Source organism: Megalops cyprinoides, chromosome 25 (assembly GCF_013368585.1).
Source record: "Megalops cyprinoides isolate fMegCyp1 chromosome 25, fMegCyp1.pri, whole genome shotgun sequence".
Lineage (NCBI taxonomy): Eukaryota > Metazoa > Chordata > Actinopteri > Elopiformes > Megalopidae > Megalops > Megalops cyprinoides.
The window spans coordinates 20,352,441-20,375,733 of record NC_050607.1 but is presented as its reverse complement, the minus strand read 5'-3'; the positions used below and the strand labels follow the sequence as shown (position 1 = coordinate 20,375,733).

The 23,293-nt window shown below is 46.2% G+C and overlaps 1 protein-coding gene across 2 annotated transcripts in view; it reads left to right on the top strand.

Moving 5' to 3' along the window:
- LOC118771923 (SLIT-ROBO Rho GTPase-activating protein 1-like) overlaps positions 1–23,293 on the top strand; it is a 100,353-nt gene that overhangs the window by 25,278 nt on the left and 51,782 nt on the right. For both annotated transcript variants that reach the window (XM_036520097.1, XM_036520098.1), the window contains exon 2: positions 11,797–11,992. In XM_036520097.1, the coding sequence (XP_036375990.1) occupies positions 11,797–11,992 (196 nt within the window). The remainder of the gene's footprint in view (positions 1–11,796; positions 11,993–23,293) is intronic.

The following is a 23,293-nucleotide window of genomic DNA, read 5'->3' as shown; positions in this document are numbered from 1 at the left end:
CATGTTCTGTGTGTCGTGCATCTTCGGACACAGCAGTGCCCCAGCATGGAATCGAACCAGAAACCTTTCAGTTACGAGCCCCGTGCCTTACCACTACACCACACTACCCAATGAATTGTGTAACTGCACTGAAAGTGATGGGTAGATTACGGATTGAGGGCACTGACCTCAGGTCAGTCTGAACTTGATTCTCTGTCACGGGCACGGTTCCTGGACCCCTTTCTCTGTTAGATCAAGGTCGAGCCCAAATCAGGAAGGCTGCCTGAAGGACAATCCCCTTCCACCGGAATTAAGAGCTTCTCACTCTTTCACATTCACCAGCTTTAAGTGTTTAATTCCTCAGGCTTTGCAGTTTAGGGACTGTTGGTCTCAGGCACTGGCACGGCCTGTGAGTGAACCAGAATAATTCTCCACTTCAAGAAGTCAAAGGGAGTGACATGTATTAATGGAGTTACTTGCTAAATGGAACCACACCTTTTTTGTGGTAGCTTTAGATTTCACAGGTCACAAGATCACTGCTGTAGACCACCTTACCAAATTAAAAGCACGCATCGATTTAGTCACCAGAATCGGATTAGGGGCGTCAACCTCTCGGAAAAGCCCTCCATCTGTAGGGGCCGATGTGGCTACAGGGCTGGCCTGCTCCACTCCTCGTGTCGTGCTTATTAATTAAGCGACCAGGGTTCCCTCTGCTCCCAGAAATGTGTGCATTAGCCATCCCTCAACCCCCCAACATCTGCGCCTTTCTGGAACTGTCATCTGCGCTGGCAATGGCCTTTTAGTAATATTACACCATGACGGCCTCTCTTAGAGCACTTCATTTCGGTAAGTGGTTATTGAACGGCGCCGTGGGGCCGCAGCGTCTCAGGGTGTGGGCTTTCTGCTGGTCCTCGTAGCCAGGGAAGAGTCCGCAAACAGACTGGGGAGTAGCCGGACAGGGAGTCAGTCCAGGCGTGGGGTCAGTCAGAGAAGTGCCAGGCCAGAACTGCGCAGATAACTTGCACGTTGTTTAACGGAGATGTTTGCTGTGCTTTTACTGGTGGCTTGAGAGATAGCGAAGCATGTGACCTCCAGCTAGTGTTCAGGTTGGGTTGCAGTGCCCCTCCCCCCAGTGCTTCTGATCCAGTGGTACACCGGGCTGTCTCAGTGCAGCGTCCAATCAGAACCTCCACATCCAGTCGATAAATAATGCACTTTTGAAACATTGTTAAGCACCTACCTGCTGCTCCACTGATTAAACGCATTGATTAAAAGCTCAAGGTGAGAAACCATCAAGGTGAAATCCTTGACATAATTTGATCACTCAATTCATAACTTTGATAAAATAAGTGACACACACGTCAGGCAGCATCAATATTAATGGCCCTGATGTGTACATCAACGCTGTAATTGACTTTTGAGCGCATGTGTCGTTAAAAGGGTTCAGCGTTGAGCTTGAAGCGCGGGGGGGTTGGGGGTGTTTGCTGTACTGTGAGACGTGCGTGTCGCTCTGCAGAGGGAGGGAGGAATATGGGAGAGCTCAGTGAGGCCTCTCCTGGGGTGAGTCTCAGTGAAACTACAGAAGCATTATCTGACATCTGGGCAGAGACCGCATGGGGCACCCTGCTTTCCCCTTGATTGCATGGAGAGCGCTGCTGGTGCAGCCCTGTTGGGCTGTCCACCTGTGCAGTGAAGAGACCCAGCTGCGCAGTCAGGCAGAACAGCCGCAGGATCATCCTGGCCTGATGGCTGATGACTCATCTGCGCAGACCTGTGCAGGTATGCGCACACAGCTCATTTTTGCTCTCCAGGGCCCCTCACACACCAAGCCTCTTCACCGCAAGTCCTCTTCACACAGACCTCTCCCACAATGTTCATTTCACATTTCAGCGTGTGCTAACAGGTGAAGCACCCGCTAGAGAGTTTTAATGTATCTGAAGTGTCTTTCTAACATGCCTTTCGGTGGTTTACCTTGCCTCTCCTATGCAAAGCAGGGCTTCACTGTGCGCTACCGCGGGGGGTAGACACTCGCATTCCTTCCAGGATGCAGAGACATTGAAAACCCTGGATAATGCGTGGTTCCGCTTCGCCCGTAAATGTGGCCCACTGTTGGGGTTGGGCATGTCCCAACAGGCACCCCCTGTGGGTGAGGTAGGGAGCGCAAAGTGAAGGCTAACCCCTCCCAGGTGAAACCTGAGCCCCTGCCTCACCTCCCTTATTTCCCCCATCACTGGAATTCCCAAAACAGACCCACAAAGCCTAGTCAGGGATGAAATGCAGTGTTGTTTTGTAGCTCATGGTAACAGCCTGGGTGTCTACAGTACCAGTCAAAAGTTTGGACTCATCTGATTGTACTGGGAAACATGCATTCAGAGACATTTTGATTGAAAGCCTTATGCTTAAATTCTTGTTTCTCAGACAAATATAAATAGTGAAGTTGATGCCTTTTTTGGTTATTACGTAATTCCAGTTGTTTTATCTCATGTTTTGATGGCTTTTATATTATTCTAAAATGTTGAAAATAGTAAAAATAATGAAAGGAAAGTGTCCAAACTTTTGACTGTAATTGAGTAGACTGGGGTTGGAATGGTTGGGGTTGGAGTGCTTCTGATGTGAATCCTCAGTCAAGATGTTTGGGTTCAGTTACAGAAGACCCCCCCAAAGGCCTGCGAGGTGGGGAGCGTCCTTCTTCTCTGCTGTGTGGTCTGTATGGCTAGCACCGTCTGAGTGCGCTCATTCACAGCTCCCTCTCTCAGCTCTGCCAGCTATGTCCATGCATCCTAGCAGCTACGCAACAGCTGTATGAACACACACTCTTCAGACACTGTTGGGACACTCCTGTGTTTAGTTTGGACTTGACTGATGGCCTTCCCCAAGCCCCGATTACACCACGAGAGCGATGGTCCTGCCGTCTGGCCCGTTGGCGTCCGTTGCTGTGGCGCACCGCCATAGCAACAGCGTGACACAAACGCGCCACTGAGATGCCCCAAAAACTGATTGGGCTTATCAAGTCTTTGTTATTGCCACTGAGAATGCAATTACCCCATGAGATAATTACTCACTGCACCGAAAAACGATCAAAACGTCTTGAGCTGTTAGCTGCGTTTGGTGTCTCTTTTTTTGTGGCAGCTGCTGTTTGCTGATTTGTAAGCCATGCTCAGAGCACAGTCTGGCCTCACTCTAGAGATGAATCGAGTTCCAAATTTTGGCTGATTTGATTTGAAGGCCAACTGTGTTACTGCTGACAACGTGAATGTTGTCTTTGTCGTACCTCTGAAGCTGGCAGAGAGGGAGCCGTGTGGGATTCTGCTCTGCAGCGTTTTCTGAATTACCCTGCATAGCCAGCGAGCGGGAAGGAAGCACAGCATTCTGGGTCAGCAGGCCAGCATCCTGCAGCACACAGGGGAACGAAAGAGCGTGAAGCAGGCTGCCGGAGCCGCGTTTCCTGCCCAGGGAGCGCAGGACAGCAGGAAACACTGAGAGCTGGACACTCAGGAACTCAGAAAGTGTACATTACATTACATTATAGTCACTTAGCAGGCCCTCTTATCCAGAGCGACTTACATAGGTTACATTTTTTACCTGTTATCCATTTATACAGCTGGATTTTTACTGACACAACAAGGGTTGCACAAGGGTACAGCTGCAGTGCCCCAGCACAAGAGTTGAACCAGCAACCTTTTGAGTACTAACAAATAAGCTCCTACAAACAGCTGTCATGCATGAAGGACTCTGCTGAAGGTAGCCTAATAACAATGCTGGGCAGTCCTCTCGTCACGTGGGACGGACCAGGGATCGGTCCTCGCGTCTCTCCTCGCGTCTCTCTGTGCTTACTTCACATTATTGTGTGTTGCACTGTCCCCTCTTCCTCTTACGCTGACCTTCTTTGTTAGTCTTTGTATGACTATCTGGGCATTGATCAGGAAAATATGCTCAGTACGGCTGAGATATATGGTGTGTTCAGCCTGAAGTTTTTGAGTGAGGATCACAGATTTGAGATGCGTTTCGTTTGCCAGCGCTCTTTAGAGGTTTCAGTCTTATACTCCTGCTGTCAAAATGTCCCGCCTCCGGGGAGGCACACAGAGCAGTTTGCCCATGGTGGCTATGCAGAAACGCAGTCTCTCTGGAAATGCTAATCACAGATGAAGTGATTGACAGCTGTAGATGCCTGCTAATGTATACACACACACACACACACACACACACACACACACACAGTGGAGCATTCTCAGTCAGGTTGGGAGGTGAGGGCCCCTCCCTCTGAGAGAAGGACCACCTAGTGTTCCACAGCTTCGTTGTAGCTCTGGGTGACTCTGTGGCACGTGTTTCAGCTGAGAGGATGGAGGTGGACTGAACAGTGACAGCAGCGGATAATGGAGTCATTTTAGATGGTTGCATTATTTTATGTAGCAGCTGTGTGCTTTCAGGATGGATTTATAAAGACATCACCAGCGAGTGTGATTGGATGATTGAATGATTGGATGGATAGATGGATCGATGGATGAATAGGTGTGTGGGTGGGTGAATGAGTTAATAGATGGATAGATGAATGAATGAATGGATGGATGACGAATGAATGAATGAAGTGCTTGTTGGAGGTGCAGTGACCTCCCATGCTGTGGATGGTGCAGTCGCGCTCTCTGCTGTGAGGGATGAGTGGAAGGAGATCACCACACCCTAAGCTGTCACAGCTCTGGCGGCATTTACACACTCCCACTCCATCTGTGACCGTGACACTGACAGTAGCACCACTTCTTCCATCTGAAGCTAGAAGAAGTTGAAATGTTGACTGCCATTGTTTGACAGCTTTTGATTCCATTTATGAAGCCATGGATTTGCAGGAAGAGAAGGAGCATTGTGTGTGTGGGACTCGGCTCTTAATTTTGGCTTAAGAGTAGAAGGCTTCTGACGTTTACAGATGGACACGGCACAACCTGCAGCAATCAGCGGCCACACGTCTCCTTCACATCTCCACTCCTGAAGCTCGGGGCTGCGAGCAATTAGACCTAACGAGGAGACCCTTCCCTTTCAAAGGTGGAAGGAGCCCTAATCTGAGCCCCATGCTGTCAGTAAGGGGCAGTGACAGCCCTTTCCAAGCCAGCGGAGCAGAACGGAGCACTGAAAGCACCTAGTCACCTGACGAGGGAGTGCGTTTCGGCTGTCTCCGAGAAGCTTAATGATATTCTGCACCTGGGCTTCAGAGCGAGGCAAACAGCGAGAACGCTCAATGATATTCCCAGGGAACTCTCTATTCTACCTGTTGTCTTGGCAACGATGGTAAATATGTTAGCTGTGTCAGGTGACTAGGTGCTTTCAGTGCTACTCCGAGGATAGGAAATGAGATTTGCACTCAGATCCACTTCGGAACCAAGTTACTATTAAATGGATTTGTACAAGGTCTGCTGGCATCTAATTTTGCTTGTTAACGGGAATGAATTGTCCTTTTTTGGGGCAATGTGACTGTCTTTGGTGACCTGGTATCATTGGCAGTTTAAGGAAGTCCATGTTTGGGCCTGTTCCTTCAAACATTGTTCTATATTTAAGTAAGTTGATGAAAAATAAGAAATGGTTCAGTTTTGCTTGTATGATGTAATTAAGGGACTTACTGAGCTTTGGCCAGCCCAAATTAGAAGGCATGTTTGAAGCATTAAATTGGTGAAAGATGCATACAACCATCTGAGGCCTGGCCATCCTGAGATGTACTGTCTTGCCTGCATCCACAAGCCTCCAGAGGTTTTGCTGTAAGGACACGCACACATGGCCCATGGCAGAAGTTTCATGTTGCAGCTCTGCCAGGTATGAGTATAGGGAAAGGATTTGTGGGTAGTTTCCCCTGTACTGTGGTCTTCCAAGAGGACAGCCTGCCTTCAGGTTGGGAACGAAAGGGATCTGGTTTGAAGTCAACTGTTCCATCTGAAGGGCTTGTTGTGTGCTTCATGTTGTTTGTTGGGTCACAGACTTTTATGTATCTAACAAATCCTTTTCAAAGTCCATGTGTTTCGCTTTGGGGCTCAGGGGAGCTGGTGCCTCTATGGAACCGTCAGTGGGGCTATGACCACCCCTCTTCCCACCCACGACGTCTCAAAGATCCTGCTGACAAGCCAAGAACTTCCACAGGATGGCTTACTTCAAAGGCCTGCGGTAGAGTCATAGTGTCGCGCAGGTGCTGTTTGGTAGTGATCACAGAGGACTTTGATCTCAACGTCAGCCCCCCCCCCCCCATTCAAACACGTCTATGGCATGCAGGTGCAGACCGGGAAGGTGAACTCCCAGGTCCAGGAATGCCAAAGCGCCTGACTGAAACCCGATACAGCAGGACAGCCTGTGGGTAGAGGGGGGTTGGGTTTTCGACCATAAGCTCTGCTTGGGAGAGACGTTCATTAATGCAGACTGCATAGGCCCAAGCCTCAATCTGGAACAAATGAGAACAAAGATGAGTCCTGAAAGTGAAGCTTTAACTGAGTGTTGTGAAACATCATCATAGGTTAAATTAACTCTGTCCAGTTGATTGTGCAAGGACTGTGAAAACTGAGAGAAACCCATGGCAACCGCTTGATTTTAGCCAGATCTGCTGGAGACTTGATGTACTATCAGATCAGTTCCCCTGATCATAGAGAAGCATCTGCCCAGCAGGTTTCACTCTCTGCCGCATAGAGAATAGCTGATCTCAGATCTGTGTGGACTCTGTCTGACAGAGAGTATTCTAACGGGCTGCAGAACTCACCTGGGCTGTATCCTGGATAAATTAGGAGAATCAATAAGAGCTCTCTAGCTGGCGAGTTCAGCCCCCTTGATTGCTGAATAGAGAGAAATGTGCATCATTTAGCTGAATTTGTTCAGGATTTGTTCTACAAAAAAAATCATGTCTTTTTAACACCAAGCTGAGAAAAGTATTAAAGTATTTAGCCTTAATGTTTAGTCTCAGTGAAAAATGCAGTGCAGTAGCCTCAAGATTTATCCCAAGACTAAAGAGCAAATTTTGATTGTGTTCAGGGAAAGACTCCATGCTCACAGTCATTCAGCTGTTGTTTTTTTAAAGCATGTTCATTATGAGGTGATGCAACCCGAATTGACCTGGGTGTTGACTGAAAAGGCAAGGGCTTTGCGTTTCATTTACGTTCATATTTATTCATTTGGCAGATGCTTTTTATCCAGAACAACTTACAAGTGAAGCAGGGTACAACACAAGCAAATAGCCATATAAGGAGTCAACAATATTAGAAGTGCTGCATGACCAAGTTTCAGTAGCTGGCCAGACAAGGTACAAGCTAGCTGGTAGAGACACAAGTGCATGAAACCATATATATATAATTAGAAGAACAAAGTTGAAGACATTGCTTTCAGTGGGAGTGTTTCAGGTGTTCAGGTGAACGTGGAGGTCATCTTAGGATGTTTCTTGAAGATAGTGAGGGACTCAGCAGAATGGATGGAAGTGTGGAAGTTCATTCCACCATAGGGGGACAACAGCTGAGAAAGTTCTGGATAGTGATTCTGTGCCGCGATGTGATGGGACGTTTGGTCGGGAGGGAATGTAGTGGAGGGAGGGCTGCAATAGTGAGCTCAGGTAGGTACGTGCAGTTTTCTTGGATGTTCTGAATCAAACTGAAAAGTCAAAAGTGTTTCAGTGACAATACGTGTTGGTTGAAACTTTGTGAGTAAAACTGTTGTGCTTCTTGTTTTATTTCACAGTGCATTTCATTCACAGTCACACTCTTTCTTTCTTCACATTCCAAAGCAGTTAATTACAGCCTCTGTGCTGAAATCTCACCGGAGGTCTCGGAGATGGTGTTTATTAATTTGCTACCCACCATCTTGTAAACGTCTTTAATGTTTTATTTCAATATCCGAATCCATTACATTACATGCATTTAGCAGATGCTCTTATCCAGAATGACTTCCATCACAATAGAACACAAGTGTATCCATTCAAGCTAAATGAGCAACAGTGTCAGACCAGGCTAACAACACTCCCAGACCAGTGAGTGTGAGCATAGCACTATTCAGGCCCTATCACAAGTTAACTTGTGCAACCCATTGTTTAAGTCTTGTTTGAATGATTCCCATGGCCATTTTGCTGCTCAGCTGTTAACAAACATGATGATCTTTGATGTGTATAAAGCCCCCCCCCCCACCCCCCCCCCAGCCAAAGCTCCTGTCTCCTCCAGTCAGAGCTGTAATCAGTCTGAGTGAGTCTGCACGTTTCGCAGAAGGACCTTGGGGCCTCGTACTGCAGCACGCTCCAGCCCCGAATATGTGGCCCATTGAATAAAGGGGAAGGAGTGGCTGAGCTTCATCTGTGCTTTGAGGACAGGCTGAAAAACTGCATTTCCTACAGATGCGGGACAGAGAGGAGAGGCCAGCTGAGCATTGAGGATGACTGTGGTTATGGAATGGAATGTTTGAGCACAGCTCACAGGCGGGGGGTCGAGGTATTAGATTCAGCTTTGAGATGCAGGTTTGTCTTCAGGAACACCATCCGTATTTCCCTTCTGCTCTGTCTGCGGACCAGAGCCAGCGAACCAGTGTCAGAATTAAAGAACTGCACCACGGAATGACTTTCCAGCCCTGGGTCTGAAAAGCTCCAATCTGCCATGTCTTATACACCCCCTCACAAATCATCCATTCACCCTAAGGATATTTTAATGTTCACGAATAGAGCAGAGACTATTTGGAACAAACATACGCTGCATATCCTGGAGACATACATGATTAGATCTGCCTTAATGAAGTTACAGTAAGGTTACCATGTTGCACCATGTTGGAGTATGGCCAGCACTGGTGGTGATTCCCCTAGAATGGGTAGAGAGAACACATTATGTTTACATTTTCATTTATTTGTTTGGGAGATGCTTTTATTTAAAGCGACTTGCAAGTGAGGCAGAGTGCAACGCAAGCTAATAGCCCTAAAAGTATAATATTATAAGTGCTGCATGACCAAGTTTCAGTAGTTGTCCAGCCAGGCTAGTAATCCTTCAATTTGTCATTTAGTCTTCAATTGTCATTTTTTTCTTACTTAATCAGTCAGTACCCATCTTGACAGTGTCAAATGTTGGCGATTTAGGACATCTCTTGAAAGCACCTAGGGTGCCCTCACAGCTTGGCTGGGACACCCTAGTCTTGCAGGTTGTTTCTCTGTATTAATGAATTTAAAGGCAGAGACTCTGTACCGGGCTGTGTTGTAGTGCCCTGCATTGTATGCCTGATTGTCTGCAGAGATGTCCAGGCCATCTTCCTGTTCCACCTAAGCGAGTCCGTCACGTTGACGCAATGCTGGTGACGAGCTCATGCGTAACCCTGAGGAGCCTGGTCCCGTGCGATTTTCTGAAAGTCGGTTAGTGGTTGTGCCGCTCGGGGACAGTGCCCGAGCATGCCGGTCACACTGGCTGACTGCTAAACCTGTGGTCCCTGGGGGTTGTGGTCGGATTGCGACAGCCCGCGTGGTTGGGCTCACAGGCTGCTCAGCTGTCCTCGTTTTTCGATGGAGGTGCAAGAAGTCTCCCCATCCCAGCAACAGAGCACTGGCTTCTCAATGGGAGCGAGGAAGCCGAACATTACATTACGACACTCTTATCCAGAGTGACATCAATTACAGGTTTTTACAATGTTGTCCATTTATACAGCTGGATGTTTACTGAGGCAATTCTGGGTTAAGTACCCTACCCAAGGATATAGCAGCAGTTCCCACATGGGGAATCGAACCGGCAACCATTCGGTTATGAGTCATGCTCCTTAACCACTATGCTACACTGTTGCTGAACAGATTTTCTTCACACGTAAAGCTACTTTAAGCGTGTAATCGCAGTTTGTTCAAATAAAATCCTCTGAAAGCAAAAGGGTTGCCTTTATAATGCTGAGTATTTTCCTCTGGATTGTCGTCAACTTGCGCTTATCTAATAGTTTCTGCCCAACGAGTTCCGTCGCTCTTAATGAAAGACAGCGGTTCCCTTGTGAATTCATTGTCAGAGAGAGTCTCACTCTTATTCTTCCTTAAGTGGTTTCACAATGTGCTTTTGTAAACTCATCAGGGATTGTTTGCTCATTGCCTGAGTTTAATTCCTCATTATAATCATGATTCCTCAATCCAGTGAAAGTGGTTGCAACCAGTGTCTTCCAGTCAGGCATAAAAACATTTTTTAAAAAGTCAAGATTTTGAGCTTTGTGACCTTTAATAAGGACAGCGATACACTCACATGGACAATCTCTCCATTTTTTCCTCTCCAATTTTTTGTATTTTGTAATCTTTGAGTTGTAACCATTTGGCAACTAAGAATGAATTATTCCCTGTAATTGTTTTGCAAATTGCTCCCCTTGAAAATGCTATTCCGTTGCAGACAGAAGAGACAGGATTGAGTTGTGCAGTTCTTTATTGGTTTTACCATTCAAATGACACCATCATCTTGTCTCTTTCAAACGTCAGTGTGCTGTTGAGATCACCCCATTAATCTGAGGTCTGGGCCAGAGAGGAAATGTCAAACGCTCATTCTGAGAAATGCATCACACACAGTCCAGGTCCCCTGGGAACCCTGGGACCTGCAGGAGAATGGGTGATGATGCCGGAAAGATGGGGCTTTTGCGGGAGATGTAAATTTAATGAGATGCCTCATGGCAGTTGCATTATCACATGGGTGACAGGACACCTCCCCCCCCCCCCCCCCCGAGCCTTGGGGGGTGGGTCTGGATATAGCCCAAAAAAAAGCCACATGCAAACCACATATTCCACATATTCACACATTTTCACCACTGCTTAAATTTGCAGTCAGGTTACGGTTGAGGTGTCTACCTCTGGTCCCCCTCCCTGCAGGATTGTAAAAGTGTGAAATGCTGTATAAACATTTTTTATAAATGCATAAACAGTATAAATGTTTCCTTTGGATCTAGAATTTGTATTGGCAGGATAGCTAGCTCAATGAATGTAAGTTAGTTGGCACTTTTTAAGAATGCTGTACAAATTTGACAACACTGCAATTTTACTTTTTGTTGTAATTTTTTAAAACAACATTGTTTGGGCTAGATAGGAGATCCTTGTGTACACTTCCAAGTAATAGGTTCACAGTATTCATTGAACTTTAACACCAGGTGAAAACCAAGTAAAGGGGAAAGTAACAAGAATAAGCAGATGCATTAATTTGAACCCTCTGTGCTTTTTTCCTGCGTAATAAACAAGTATGTTTATTTAGTCCATGATATCGCAGTGGTTTGAGGGTTGTCAGTTGAAAACAGCACTGGTGCTTCAGGTGTTTTGTAATTCCTTCTCACCTTCTGTTTCAAATATTTGATTTTCTCTCCCAGTGTCCTTTAGTTAAAGGCAGGTTGATTCCAGCAAAACAAACTCGAATGTATCCTTGTTCTGCTCAGGGCACTTTTGAAATGAAGCCCATTGTTGTAATTACAGTGGCATTTCTCCAGGCCTCACTCAGAAATAACTGGGCTGTAAGTCTTCAGTTTCCACTTGTTGGCTGTTTTTGTGCAGAATGCCACAGAGGGACCCTCTGAAAGACTGCTGTGTTTACACTGTGTTTAAATATTTGGGGGGTTGGACTAGAGTTTCAGCCAGCCATTCAAATATTAATTCTGCCTGTTAAATATTTGAGTTTAAAAACATTTATTTGAGTGTGCCCACTTACAAGACCTAAACCCTAAAAAAGCGTTCCATGTTGTACTTGCTGATTTTCTGGTTCTCATGTTGAAAATGCACCAGTGTCTTTTTTGCAAGATTTTGGCCTAATGTCGGTGTGGTACCCTTGGTTACGGTAACGCTGTAGCTCTGTGGCCGTGGTGGCAGACCCCTCACCTCTCCCTCCCTGGTTCTGTCCGCAGAGATCCGGGCCCAGCTGGTGGAGCAGCAGAAATGCCTGGAGCAGCAGACGGAGATGCGGGTGCAGCTCCTCCAGGACCTGCAGGACTTTTTCCGCAAGAAGTCCGAGATCGAGATGGAGTACTCCCGCAACCTGGAGAAGCTGGCCGAGCGCTTCATGGCCAAGACGCGCAGCACCAAGGACCACCAGCAGTACAAGTGAGGGCACTGCGTACACATGAGAGAGTGTGTGTGTGTGTGTGTGTGTGTGTGTGTGTGTGTGTGCGCGTGAGCACGCGAGCGAGCGTGCGTGTATGTGCGTGCAATTACATGTGATTACTGTGTTTTGCCTTTTATCACAGGGTGATCCCACACCGCTTTAGCCCTTGTCAGAGTCTGAGACAAACACATAAGAAAGGAGCATTCAGAAGGCGTGGCCCTAGAGGTGGAGCTGTGTGACTGGCACTTTCTGCTCTGTTGATTCTTAAATACATATTATTACCCTGGGCCTGAAACACACCTCCTCTGGTATCGTGGTCTCATTCGTCAGACAGCCCCATTTTAAACACTCTCAGCTGAAATTGCAGTCCGTTTCACAGCCTCGGCAAACCTTTATTGAGGTTTCAAGCCTAAATATGAAAGTCAATAATATATTGTGTTTTTGCCCCATTAATACACACCTTCACAGGAATATGAGACTGCTCATTTCCTGAGATAAGATGATGGGAGTGATATAAAATGTGTCATTTATTATTTTCTGTGTTTTAAAATATATTTATTTATGCTGTGAATAAATGCAACACAAGTAATGAGAATAAAATGTTCTTTGAGGCAGGCTCAACTCCCCATTTGGAGGGGATTTAATAAAGGTCTATACTGATACACCCTCATGCCCTAACATTATTGTTATTTAGCAGGCACTCTTATCCAATGTGACTTACACAGATTACAGTTTTATTTGTTGTTCCTTTTATACAGCTGGATATTTACTGATGTAATTATGGGTTACATACCTTGCCCTAGGCTTACAACCGCTGTCTCCTAGTGGGGAATCCAAACAACAACCTTTCAGTTTTGAGCCCTGCTCCCTACCACCCCTACACTGCCACCCCAATACCAACACACCTCTGCACAATGTCTCTGTTTCGTTTTTGTCGCTGTTGTTACAACAAAACGTCTGAGATTAATACGTGTTTTCTGATGTGCTCTAAAATTCCGCAGCCTCCTCCCGGTTAAAGATGGGGGTCCGGGGCGGAATGGCGATTAGGGGAGCAGTAAGAGGGAGATGGAGAGGTGCAAAAGCCTGCCTCAGCACCAGTAAAGCGCACTCCTAATTTCGCACCGCAGGGTACAGCCCCATATCGGCTCCATTTCCCTCTCACAGTTATTACATCCACAGCACAGGGGTTATTGCACTGTAAAACCACATGGTAATGGCATAATCATTCTGACCGAGCGGGCGGCCAGCCATTGGGTCCACAACAGTCTTTCGGAGGCGGCAGAAATCCCGCACACGCCAGGTCTCGGGGTGCTGTCTCCGCAAAACACCAGAAACTGTAACGGTTTAGAAGAGCTGACTTTAGCAGGGAAATCATTTTGAGGGCCCTTGTGCAAATCGCAGGCTGAGGAAATGAAGGTCTTTACTTCGGTGTGAAATGTCCTCTGAGCGAGAGAATCCTCACAGAGCGCTTCCATTCCGAAGATGGCACCTGCAATGTCATTTCACAATAGGAGCAGTCTGTTCACAGATTTATTTCTGCAATGCATTACATTATGTTGTTGTCATTTAGCAGACGCTTTTACCCAGAGTGACTTACACTGATTACAATTTTATATGTTGTCCATTTTATACAGCTGGATATTTACTGAAGCAATTATGAGGTAAGTACCTTGCCCAAGGGTCCAACAGCAGTGCCCCAGTGGGGAATTCAACTAGCAAAGTTTCAGTTATGAGCCCTACTTGTTACCACTACACCACACCCAAATGGCTTGTGTGAAGAGATCCAGTCCTGCTATTCTGTGGCATTCCAACTAGTAAAATAAAAAACACACCTTATTCTCTGTGGGTCAGCATTTGCAGAATTGTTAAAGACATGTTCTAGAGCGCTGAAAAAGGGGAACAGATATAAGCAGAAGATGCTAGCTGTCCAAACTTGAGGCTGAACTGTGCGGCCTGTGTTTTCCACTGAGGATTTGAAAGAGAGGAAAGATCATTGAAACTGCAGCAACATTATTCCCTGGTGGTTCACAAGCAGCATTAACATAAGCAACAAACACTTAAATCATTCCATAAGTAGCAAACACTTCCGTGCTGAACGCCGTTGGAGAACAGAGGCCAGTCGGACGGCCAGGGGTTTTAGTGCGGTTTGAAGACGGGTCAGCTCAGGAAGTATATTCATGTGGTTTAATGTGATCTGGGAATGTCTATAAAGTAGGACCGCAGTCTATAAATCTGCTCTGTAGCCACCTTGCTGTCTCTGGCCATCTGGCTAGCAGCTCTCAGCCCTGTAGAGCACCCCAGAGATGGAGCCCACTGAAGCCTAAAGCTGTGATCTTCTTTCCAGCAGAGCTGGTTAAAACTAAGGGCGGGTACATCGCTGTAGACGCCATGCCCAGGAGTGCATGGTCAGCCATTTCGGCTCTTCCCTTCCTTCTGGAGGGAGACAAAGTGCCTGTTTCCCACAAAAGGCACATTGTTTGAGCCACCGAGGGGGTTGCTCGCACATCTCTGGTTGCAGAATCAATCTTCCCCGCGCACAAATGCAGGTGTAGCATCTTGCAGCTCCTTAGCGGATAGCATGACAGATTGAAGCTGGGTCTCGGGGACTGGAGGATAGCAGTTTGACTGCACGGAGCTGAGGTAGGATTCAGCACAAAGCACTGACAGCAAGCTGTGGCGCATACGCTGTGTAGAGCAGGAGTAGAGGGCCACTCCCCATGCGTTTAAGCCCGTGTCTTTGTCTGGCTGTTTATTTCTCCTGGTAGGACAGATCCCAGTGCATGTTGAGCTTCATTAGCAGGGAAACCACCATGTATTCCCCCTATTGCTCCATCACATTTCCCCTTGACAGCAGCATCACTAATAGGTTTTTAATAAGTCCAATCTGAGGTCTGATAGATGCTCTATTTCTAACCCATGTGCTGCTAATTACTAAGCATCCAGGACAAACAACAAGACGTGGGGAATTTGAGATAAAACGGTCATGAGGAAACCAACACAAAGACAGCAGTGAATCCTGGTAGTTTTCCGTTTTGTAGCTTAATAGGTGCTCTTATCCAGAGCAACATACAGGAAGAGTAGGCCTACATGCAACATTGCATTACATTTACATTTTGTCATTTAACAGATGCTCTTATCCAGAGCGACTTCTAATGTGCAAATACAAAGTGCATTGAACAAAACAGCATGAACTCTACAAAAAAGGACATGTATGTTCTGTATGTTGCTGCCACATTGAAGAAAAGCTGGGAAAGTGTATATCATATGGGTAGTCTACTGAGGAAATGACACAAAAATGTAAACAACCATTTCATATGGATCTGACAAAACAAATTGTGAGATCATATACACCTGGCAGAATGCATGTATGTCAGTTAAACTCTACAAAACTACAAAAAACTTACAGTATAACCAAAACCTACAAAATAAAACTGTGTTATACAAGTGTGTTATACAATCCAGATTAAAGTCAGCTGTTGCTGTAGGATTTGCTTGAATGTTTGGGGTTGCATCCTGCTGGGAGAGCCATGGTATGCAAAGAGTTGTCAAAGAAACTGCGAGAGCTAATTGTTGAAAAGTACCAATCAGGAGAGGGATATAAAAGAATATGCAAGGCACTAGATGTACCATGGAGCACTGTCAAAACCATCATTAATAAGTGGAGAAAATGTGGCACCACAGAGACATTGCAAAGATCAGGACGACCCTCCAAATTTGATGAGAGGATGAGGAGAAAACTTATCAGGGAGGCTACCGAGAGGCCGACAGCAACACTGAAGGAGCTACAGGAATTTCTGGCAGGTACCGGTCGCTCCTTGTACGTGACCGCCATCTCTCGTTTTCTGCACATGTCTGGGCTATGGGGTAGGGTGGCAAGACGGAAACCCTTTCCTGCAAAGAAGGAACATCCAAGCCCATCTAAATTATGCCAAATTCATTCAGTCACCCCAAACCATGTGGGAAAATGTGCTAGGTTTGATGAGGTTTGATGAGACAAAGGTTGAACTTGGCCTAAATTGTGAAAGATATGTTTGGCGCAAAGCCAAAGGAACACCATACTGATTTTGAAGCATGATGGAGGTAGCATCATGCTTTGGGGCTGCTTCTCTTCAGCTGGATCAGGGGCTCTTTTCAAGATAGATGGGATAATGAATAGCTTCAAATATCAAGATATTTTGGCACAAAACCTGCTGGCCTCTGTCAGAAAGCTGAAGATGAAGAGGAATTTCACATTCCAACATAACAATGACCCAAAGCACACATCCAAGTCGACCAAGTCATGGCTTCAGAAAATGAAAATCAAAATCTTGGAATGGCCCTTTTTTGCAAAGAAGAGTGGGATAAAATTCCAAAGTCTAGATGTGCAATGTTAATAGAGACTTATTCGCAAAGACTTGCTACTGTAATAAATACAAAAGGTGCTTCCACAAAGTATTAGTTGGGCAGGGTGTGCAAACTTGTGCAATCAGGGTGTTGTGGTGTGATAGTCTGGCATTTACATTGTTGTTATTTCTGTCTTTACATTTCAAAAACCTGCAATTTCATAAGGGTGTGTAGACTTTTTATATCCACTTGTATATTTGGTCAAAACATTTTCTCTGTGTTCCACTTTTCTCTCTTTCTCTCTCTGGAACCGGAACCAGGCTGAAATTTGACGCTCTTGTTCCAGGTGTGCTTCCACTACCTCCTGCATTTTGCCGAATTGGAACCGTGCAATGCATAAAACTGCTTCTACACCTAATAAAGAAGCATTAACAACCTATCAATAGGCACAGCCAGTCAGGTCACAGAGTGGAGTATTTTTTAAAATCTTGGAAAACGTATTGGTAAAAGTTAGAAAGGCAACTAGCTGTTTTGAAAAATCTGTTCCTAGGTTGACAAGTGTTGACAGGTATTTTGCACTTTATTTAAGCTCTTCTCTCTCCCCCCCTTGAGGTGAGCAAGTGCTTTTTTCTGTTTCTGACAAAATTAAGTGAATAGCAGCTTACAAGAGGAACAGCTGCTTACCCTCATCCAATCTAGTCAGAATAGCAGCGGTGCCCATCTAACCAGTGAGTCGTTCAGGCTCGTGTAGGCTGAGTTTAAACCCAGTGAGGGGGCAGGTTTGAGGACAGTCAGAAGTTGCCAATGACCACAGCAACCTTTCTATCCAGTGGGGAATTTTACAGTTTAACAATTCGAGCACATTCTGTACGTATGTGTTGGCTGGCAAGTCTCAGGACAAATTGAGTGCTTTAGACTGTTGGCAAAGTAATAGCAGCTGTTTTTCCAAGTGTAACTCTGTTTTCTGCTTTGAGTGTCAATCGATTGTCTGCCATCTTGTTATGGCATTTTGCTACCTCTTAGCCTCCCCTGATTGGCATATCATTTATATGTAGAAAATGCAATAGGGGTGGCAGTGTAGCATAGTTCTACCCAGTTCTATTCCCTGCTGGGGCACTGCTGCTGTACCCTTGGGAAAAGTACCCAGAACTGCCTCAGTAAATATCCAGCTGTATAAATGGATAACATGTAAAAATTGTAACCTATGTAAGTTGCTCTAGATAAGAGTCTGAGTCTGCTAAATGCCAATAACATAGTGGATGTAATATAATGTAGAAACACAGACAGCAACTTTATAGTTGCAGCTCCTGCCAGTTCAGGCTGCAATAGAGGAATAGGGGCTACTGTGAACATGTCTGCACTGGTCTAGAAGTGCAGGAATGAGGAGCTATATTAGAGTCCCAGTGTGTTTAGTGCTCTCCTGTGTAGACACTTTGCGGTTCCTTCTTGCCAGATAAGACACCTGTAGCGCAAAGGATTACAGCCGCATCAGCAGATTTTATTCGGCAGGGTTGTGCCCTTCCCACAGTGCACTGCACAGAGAGCCCAGGGCCCAAGCAAGACTGTTAGATCCAGGTGCTAGGAGGGGCGGCCATCCCTGCATTGTTCTTCTGTGCAGGTGGACATTAACCAGTGTTTGCTTAGGGAGGGACTGCAGCGAACACAGGGATAATTGCATGATTGAACAGCTGTCCCTGGGAATGGCTCACTAAACGGGGGGGGGGGGGGGGGGGGCGATTACTTTACACTTCACCTATGCTTGGCGGAGGCATCCGGGTTTTATTTGTGTGGCTGAGAATTAGGCTGTCATTGCAGTGTTATGGCAATTCATTTTGCAAAATGCTACAGTGTTTGTGAGATGCACAATGAAAGTGCCATCCCTTATGGAGAAGGATACCTCATCCAGCCACCAGACATGGCAAACTCATCTTCCCGTGTGTGTCACAAAATCGAGTCCTCATTTGTCAGACTGTAGAGCGAGCTCAGCGTGTTCCCCTTTTACGGTACAAATATTACATTCCAGTGAACCAGCGCTATTTATGAAAGCTTCTCAAGACCTTGACAGGAGTAGCCAAGATGTGTAATTACCCAGCCTGCAGTCTGTGAAGCGCAGAACATCGATACCGTGTCATTATGTTTGCGGGCTTCAGTAAGTAACTCTCACAGATGGTGAAAAATCAAACTCCCCAGAGCTAGACCGCTGCGTAAATCGTCAGGTCGATAGATTTGAGTTTTTTTTCTCTTGGTGCAGTCCCTCTCCTGGACTCGCTGTCTGCTGCATGGGTCAGATACCCGCGTGGCATTTATCGACTGCTCTAAGGGATGATCATAATTTATTATTGTCATAATAAAAAGATTCTGCCAAAGCTATTATTTTGTAATTATTATAGTGCTGTTTGCAGGGCCCGTTGGTCTCTGTAGAGGTGGCTGGTAAATGTAAGCAGTTGTGTTCATATCTGCGTCAGTCAGAGGTTCTGGAAAGTTCTCCGCGGGAATTTCACTCTGCTAGCTCCCGTGTTACTCTGATCTGCAGAATCAGCACGAATAAAGCCAACTGCTGTCAAATTGAAATGACAGCCATAACAGCTGGGACGGAGGCTTGGTAATTAATAAGATTCTCTCTGTCTGCCTTTGTACGGCTTTGCCAAATTAAACGCCGGTTGCGCGTCTTTAAGGGTATGATTGACAGGGTGGCTGTGATTATCTGTCGTTGGTAGAGAGGGTGACAGTGTTGGGTGATTGGTGTCGTGGAGTAATGAGGTTTTGGTGAGTGTGGATGAAGCTCGGTGAAACCTCATTCGGTCTTCAAACCCTATTCTCTGCCAAGATCACTACGCTCTGGAACCAGGGGAAACTGATTGTCCTATTCCAATGGGGTCACTCCTCTGAGACACAGTAGTACTAGCTGTTTATGTTAAGTGTAATATTGCGGCATCTTTTGGATTCTGTGATCTAGTAACTGATGTATCATAGTATAGTTGGCTTCCATTGCCTTGTCAGGTTGCACAAGTTAACTTGGGGTAGGGCTTGAATGGTGTTGTGCTCACACTCACTGGTCTGGGAGTGTTATTAGCCTGGTCTGACACTGTTGCTCATTCAACTTGAATGGATACACTTATCTTCTGTTGTGCTGGAAGTCACTCTGGATAAGAGTGTCTGCTAAATGCATGTAATCAAATGCAAAGTAATGAAACCAGGTTAATTCTGGGAGCGCAGCCTGTGGATGGTCTCGTCTGTCTTACCGTCTCCTGCTGTGGTTGATTGCCTTTGTTTACGGATGAGCCTGAGTGCAGGAGAGTCAGTGAAGAAGCTCAGATCCTTATCTCCAAAGAAGAGCTGGGGCCTGTGCTTCACCCCTCCTTACCTACCTCCACTGACTACTGGTAATTGCTCACGTTCTTTTCAAAACTCTAGTGCAGGTCTGCCAGGCAGGCGGGGGAATCTGTATTCCCACGTATCTGCGATGAATCATTAGAGTCTACACATAACCTGGTCGCTCTGCTCTGCAATCACAGGATGCCTGGCCCTCCCCACCTCCTGGCCATATCCTCTGCCCTTCTGATCGCCATGTGGTGACACAAGCTTCTTGTAATGATCAGAGCATCTGAGTTCCCAGACATTCTCCATTAAAGACTAAAGCCCCACCTCTTCAGATCCAATCATAACTCAGCCTCCGCTTATGGGTATAGGCTTACTGTAGACTATATAGCATTGCCATATAGCACTGGTGAACTTATTGAAGCACATGTGTAATAGTTATCACTAGTTAGCACAGCACAGTGTGAGAGGCCAATGCTACTGCCATTAGGTGCGCTTTCCTTTCTTTTCTTTAGCCAGTTTGAGTGAGAGCATCTGCTCAATACTAAAATGGAATGCAGTTATGTAAAGGCCCTAAGTCTGTGTCGGACAGTGCTGTGGACAGATACAGGAGCAGCTCTCCCTGACTGCCTTCCCTCTCTATATCCTTGCTTGCTGCCGTCATCCAGGGTCCCTGTGGCCTCATTAAAGTCTGGGTTGGCAATGCTGCCGTCAAGTGCGCCGTAAACTGGAGCGTCACGCTTCCAGAAAGTCATATTTCTGCACTGGCCTGTGTCATTCCCTGCCCAGTGCAGGCTGCCACTGTGGGCAGGGGCTAATCTCATTAGCATTAGCATGACAGCGTGGAAGCCATTGATTTATCAGATTGATGCGCTGTCCTGTCCAGCCCCGAGTGCCAGCTCCTCGTTCAGTGTCACATGTGTCTTTTTGGAACTGCCGGGGCTTTCCGGTTGTGCCAGCGAGGTGACGTCCACCGTGCCAAGCACCCTTAATTTAATTACACACATCAGCACGCATTTGGGGCAGAGCAGCGATCATTGACTTTTACCTCGTTTTTTGTTTTTCTTTTGCTTGTTTTCGTGAATAACTTATTCACAAGGTGAATAAGTTAACGGGGTTAGTATGTTCACAAAGCCCGGACCCAGCTCCTGTGGAGTGGAGGTGCAGCTCAGTGATGCCCTGTGCCTGTGTCCTCCCCTGCCACCTCTCTGAGCCCTTCCCAGAAGCCCCGTGTTCCCAGAAGCCCCATGTTCCCAGAAGCCCCGTGTTCCCAGACGCCCGTGTTCCCAGAAGCCCCGTCTCATGCAGCTCTGCACAGTGACACAAAGGGAGCAGGAAGAGGGAGAGCTGTGGATGTACTCACACAGGCTTGTTTCATAACTAACATGACAACCATATGGGAACCATGTGTAATGCACACCAGCAGCCTGCTACAAGCTGGGCATGCCATCGCTTAATTTTTAGCACACTTAGATTAGGCATTTTATTTACTCTCCAAAAGCATTCACCTCCGAATGGACGAGTTTCCCACGGATGTGTTTTGAGTGGATGTATTTGGCATGGAATCGTTTGGTGTGAAAATGTTTTGGAGCAGATATGTTTGGTCTGAATGAGTTTGGTGTGAATGTGGACGCATTTTTTGTGTGCGTATTCAAGTGGACATTATTTCTGTGGAAGTGTTTGGAAGGGACACGTTTGGTGGGGATGTTTTTGGGGATGTATTTGGCATGGACGCGATAGGTTTGAACACAATTGGTGTGGATGTGTATTTGGAGTGGGTGCGCTATGTGTGGATGTTTTTGGTGTGGACATGTCTGGAGTGGATGCGTTTGGCATGGACACATTTGGTGTGAGCGTGTTTGGCATGGACACAATTGGTGTGAGCGTGTTGGCATGAACATGTTTGGAGTGAACACGTTTAGTGAGGACGCGTTCGGATTGAACACATTTGGTGCGGACGTCTTTGATGTGGACACATTTGGATCACATTGTTTCAGCATCAGGTCATATGGTTTGTCCCACAGTTTCCTGTTTTTCCCGTGTCTGGGACAGCTCAGAATGCCTGTTGTAATCCGGCAGGATGCTTTGATGGTCTGTGCTTTATTTCGCGCAGTCCTACACGCCTCCGGAGTACAGGGTTCAGGGGCGAGGGTGTCGGTTCACATTCTCACCCGTGGAGACAGCAGGGTGGCTCAGCCTTCACTCACTGACCGTGGGGGTGAGGTCCCCTGTCCTGGGACTCAGGGGCTGTTCCTCTTCTCTTGCCTTCAGAGTGGGAGGACTGTGTGACATTACAGAGAGGAAGTTCCAGCAGTAGAGCTCTCCCACACCTGCAATTTGTCTGTGTGTATGTGCTCATGCTTCTGTGTGTGTGTGTGTTGCATACTTGAATGTGTATATGACACCCTGTTGGTCATACTGGAACAGGCCTGTCCCGCTGAAACAGACCTGTCGTACTGAAATAGGCCTGTCCCACTGAAACAGACCTGTCATACTGAAATAGGCCTGGCATACTGAAACAGGCCCGTCCCACTGAAACAAGCCTGTTGTACTGAAACATGGGTGAGTGTAAATTTAGTGGAAATGCAATGGAGAAACACACAGGGCTGAGATTATACTCAGGTTAGTCAAGTCATGAAATGGAGCAAAATCTAACAAACCTGCAACAGCTTGTTTTTGTTGTGAGGGGGAGGGGTGGATATGGCATGGCATATCTTTTTAGCATTTTTAAAGTTTAAATAAGAACTTCAAACGCTGTTTATCAGGAAGCTAATTATAAATACTGAACCCACCTCTATCATAACAGATATTTAGAGACACCCTGGGGGATTGAGTCATTTATTCGGAGTCTCTCCCTAAGAAACCCCCTAGAGATCTGTGGTGCCTGTCTTGTAAACACACCTGTTTACCTGTCTTTCCTCTCCGCTGGAAACTTAAGTCACAGCAAGAACCAATTAAGCAGCCCTCTGTCAGAGCACTTTAGCCTGTGAACCTGCTCTGTTCATTCTGTACACAGCACATACAGGGCTTTATCAGGTCTTCCCTGACATGATTTCTCTCCAGTTCCCACGTCCCCAGTACCACTCAAAAGTTTGGACACACCTGATGAAGATTCCAATTTTTTTTTTGAAAAATGTTTTTAAGAATCTAAAATAAGATTTGTTTTGATTTGTTTAACACTTTTTCTGGTCTCTGCATAATTCCATGTATGTTTTTTCATAGTTTTCATGTCTTTACTATTATTCTAAAATGTGGAAAATAGTAAAAATAAAGAATGAAAGTTGTGTCCACACTTTTGACTGGTGCTGTATGTGTGCTGCCATTAATGCCTTCCTGTTAGAGGTTGCAGGAAGGGGAGGCTGTAATGTGGTTTGGGCCTCGCGTGCCTTCCGTCTCTGTGTGGCCTGACATGTTTAATAAGGACTGACTGGATCTTGTGACCCATTCGAATGTCCTTGCACAGAGACAGTTGAAACAGGGGGTCACTGTTCCCTGTCTCCTCGAGGCTCCAGTTTTATTTAGAACAGACCGGAGACAGTGCTTGTGGTTTAGCCAAGCTCACACCTAAAGCTGCTCTCCTCACCAACTTGTGCTAGCGGGAAACAAAAGAAGTTGGTTTGTGTTGTGAGTTATGGTAAAGCCTAACTGTACAGTTCTTT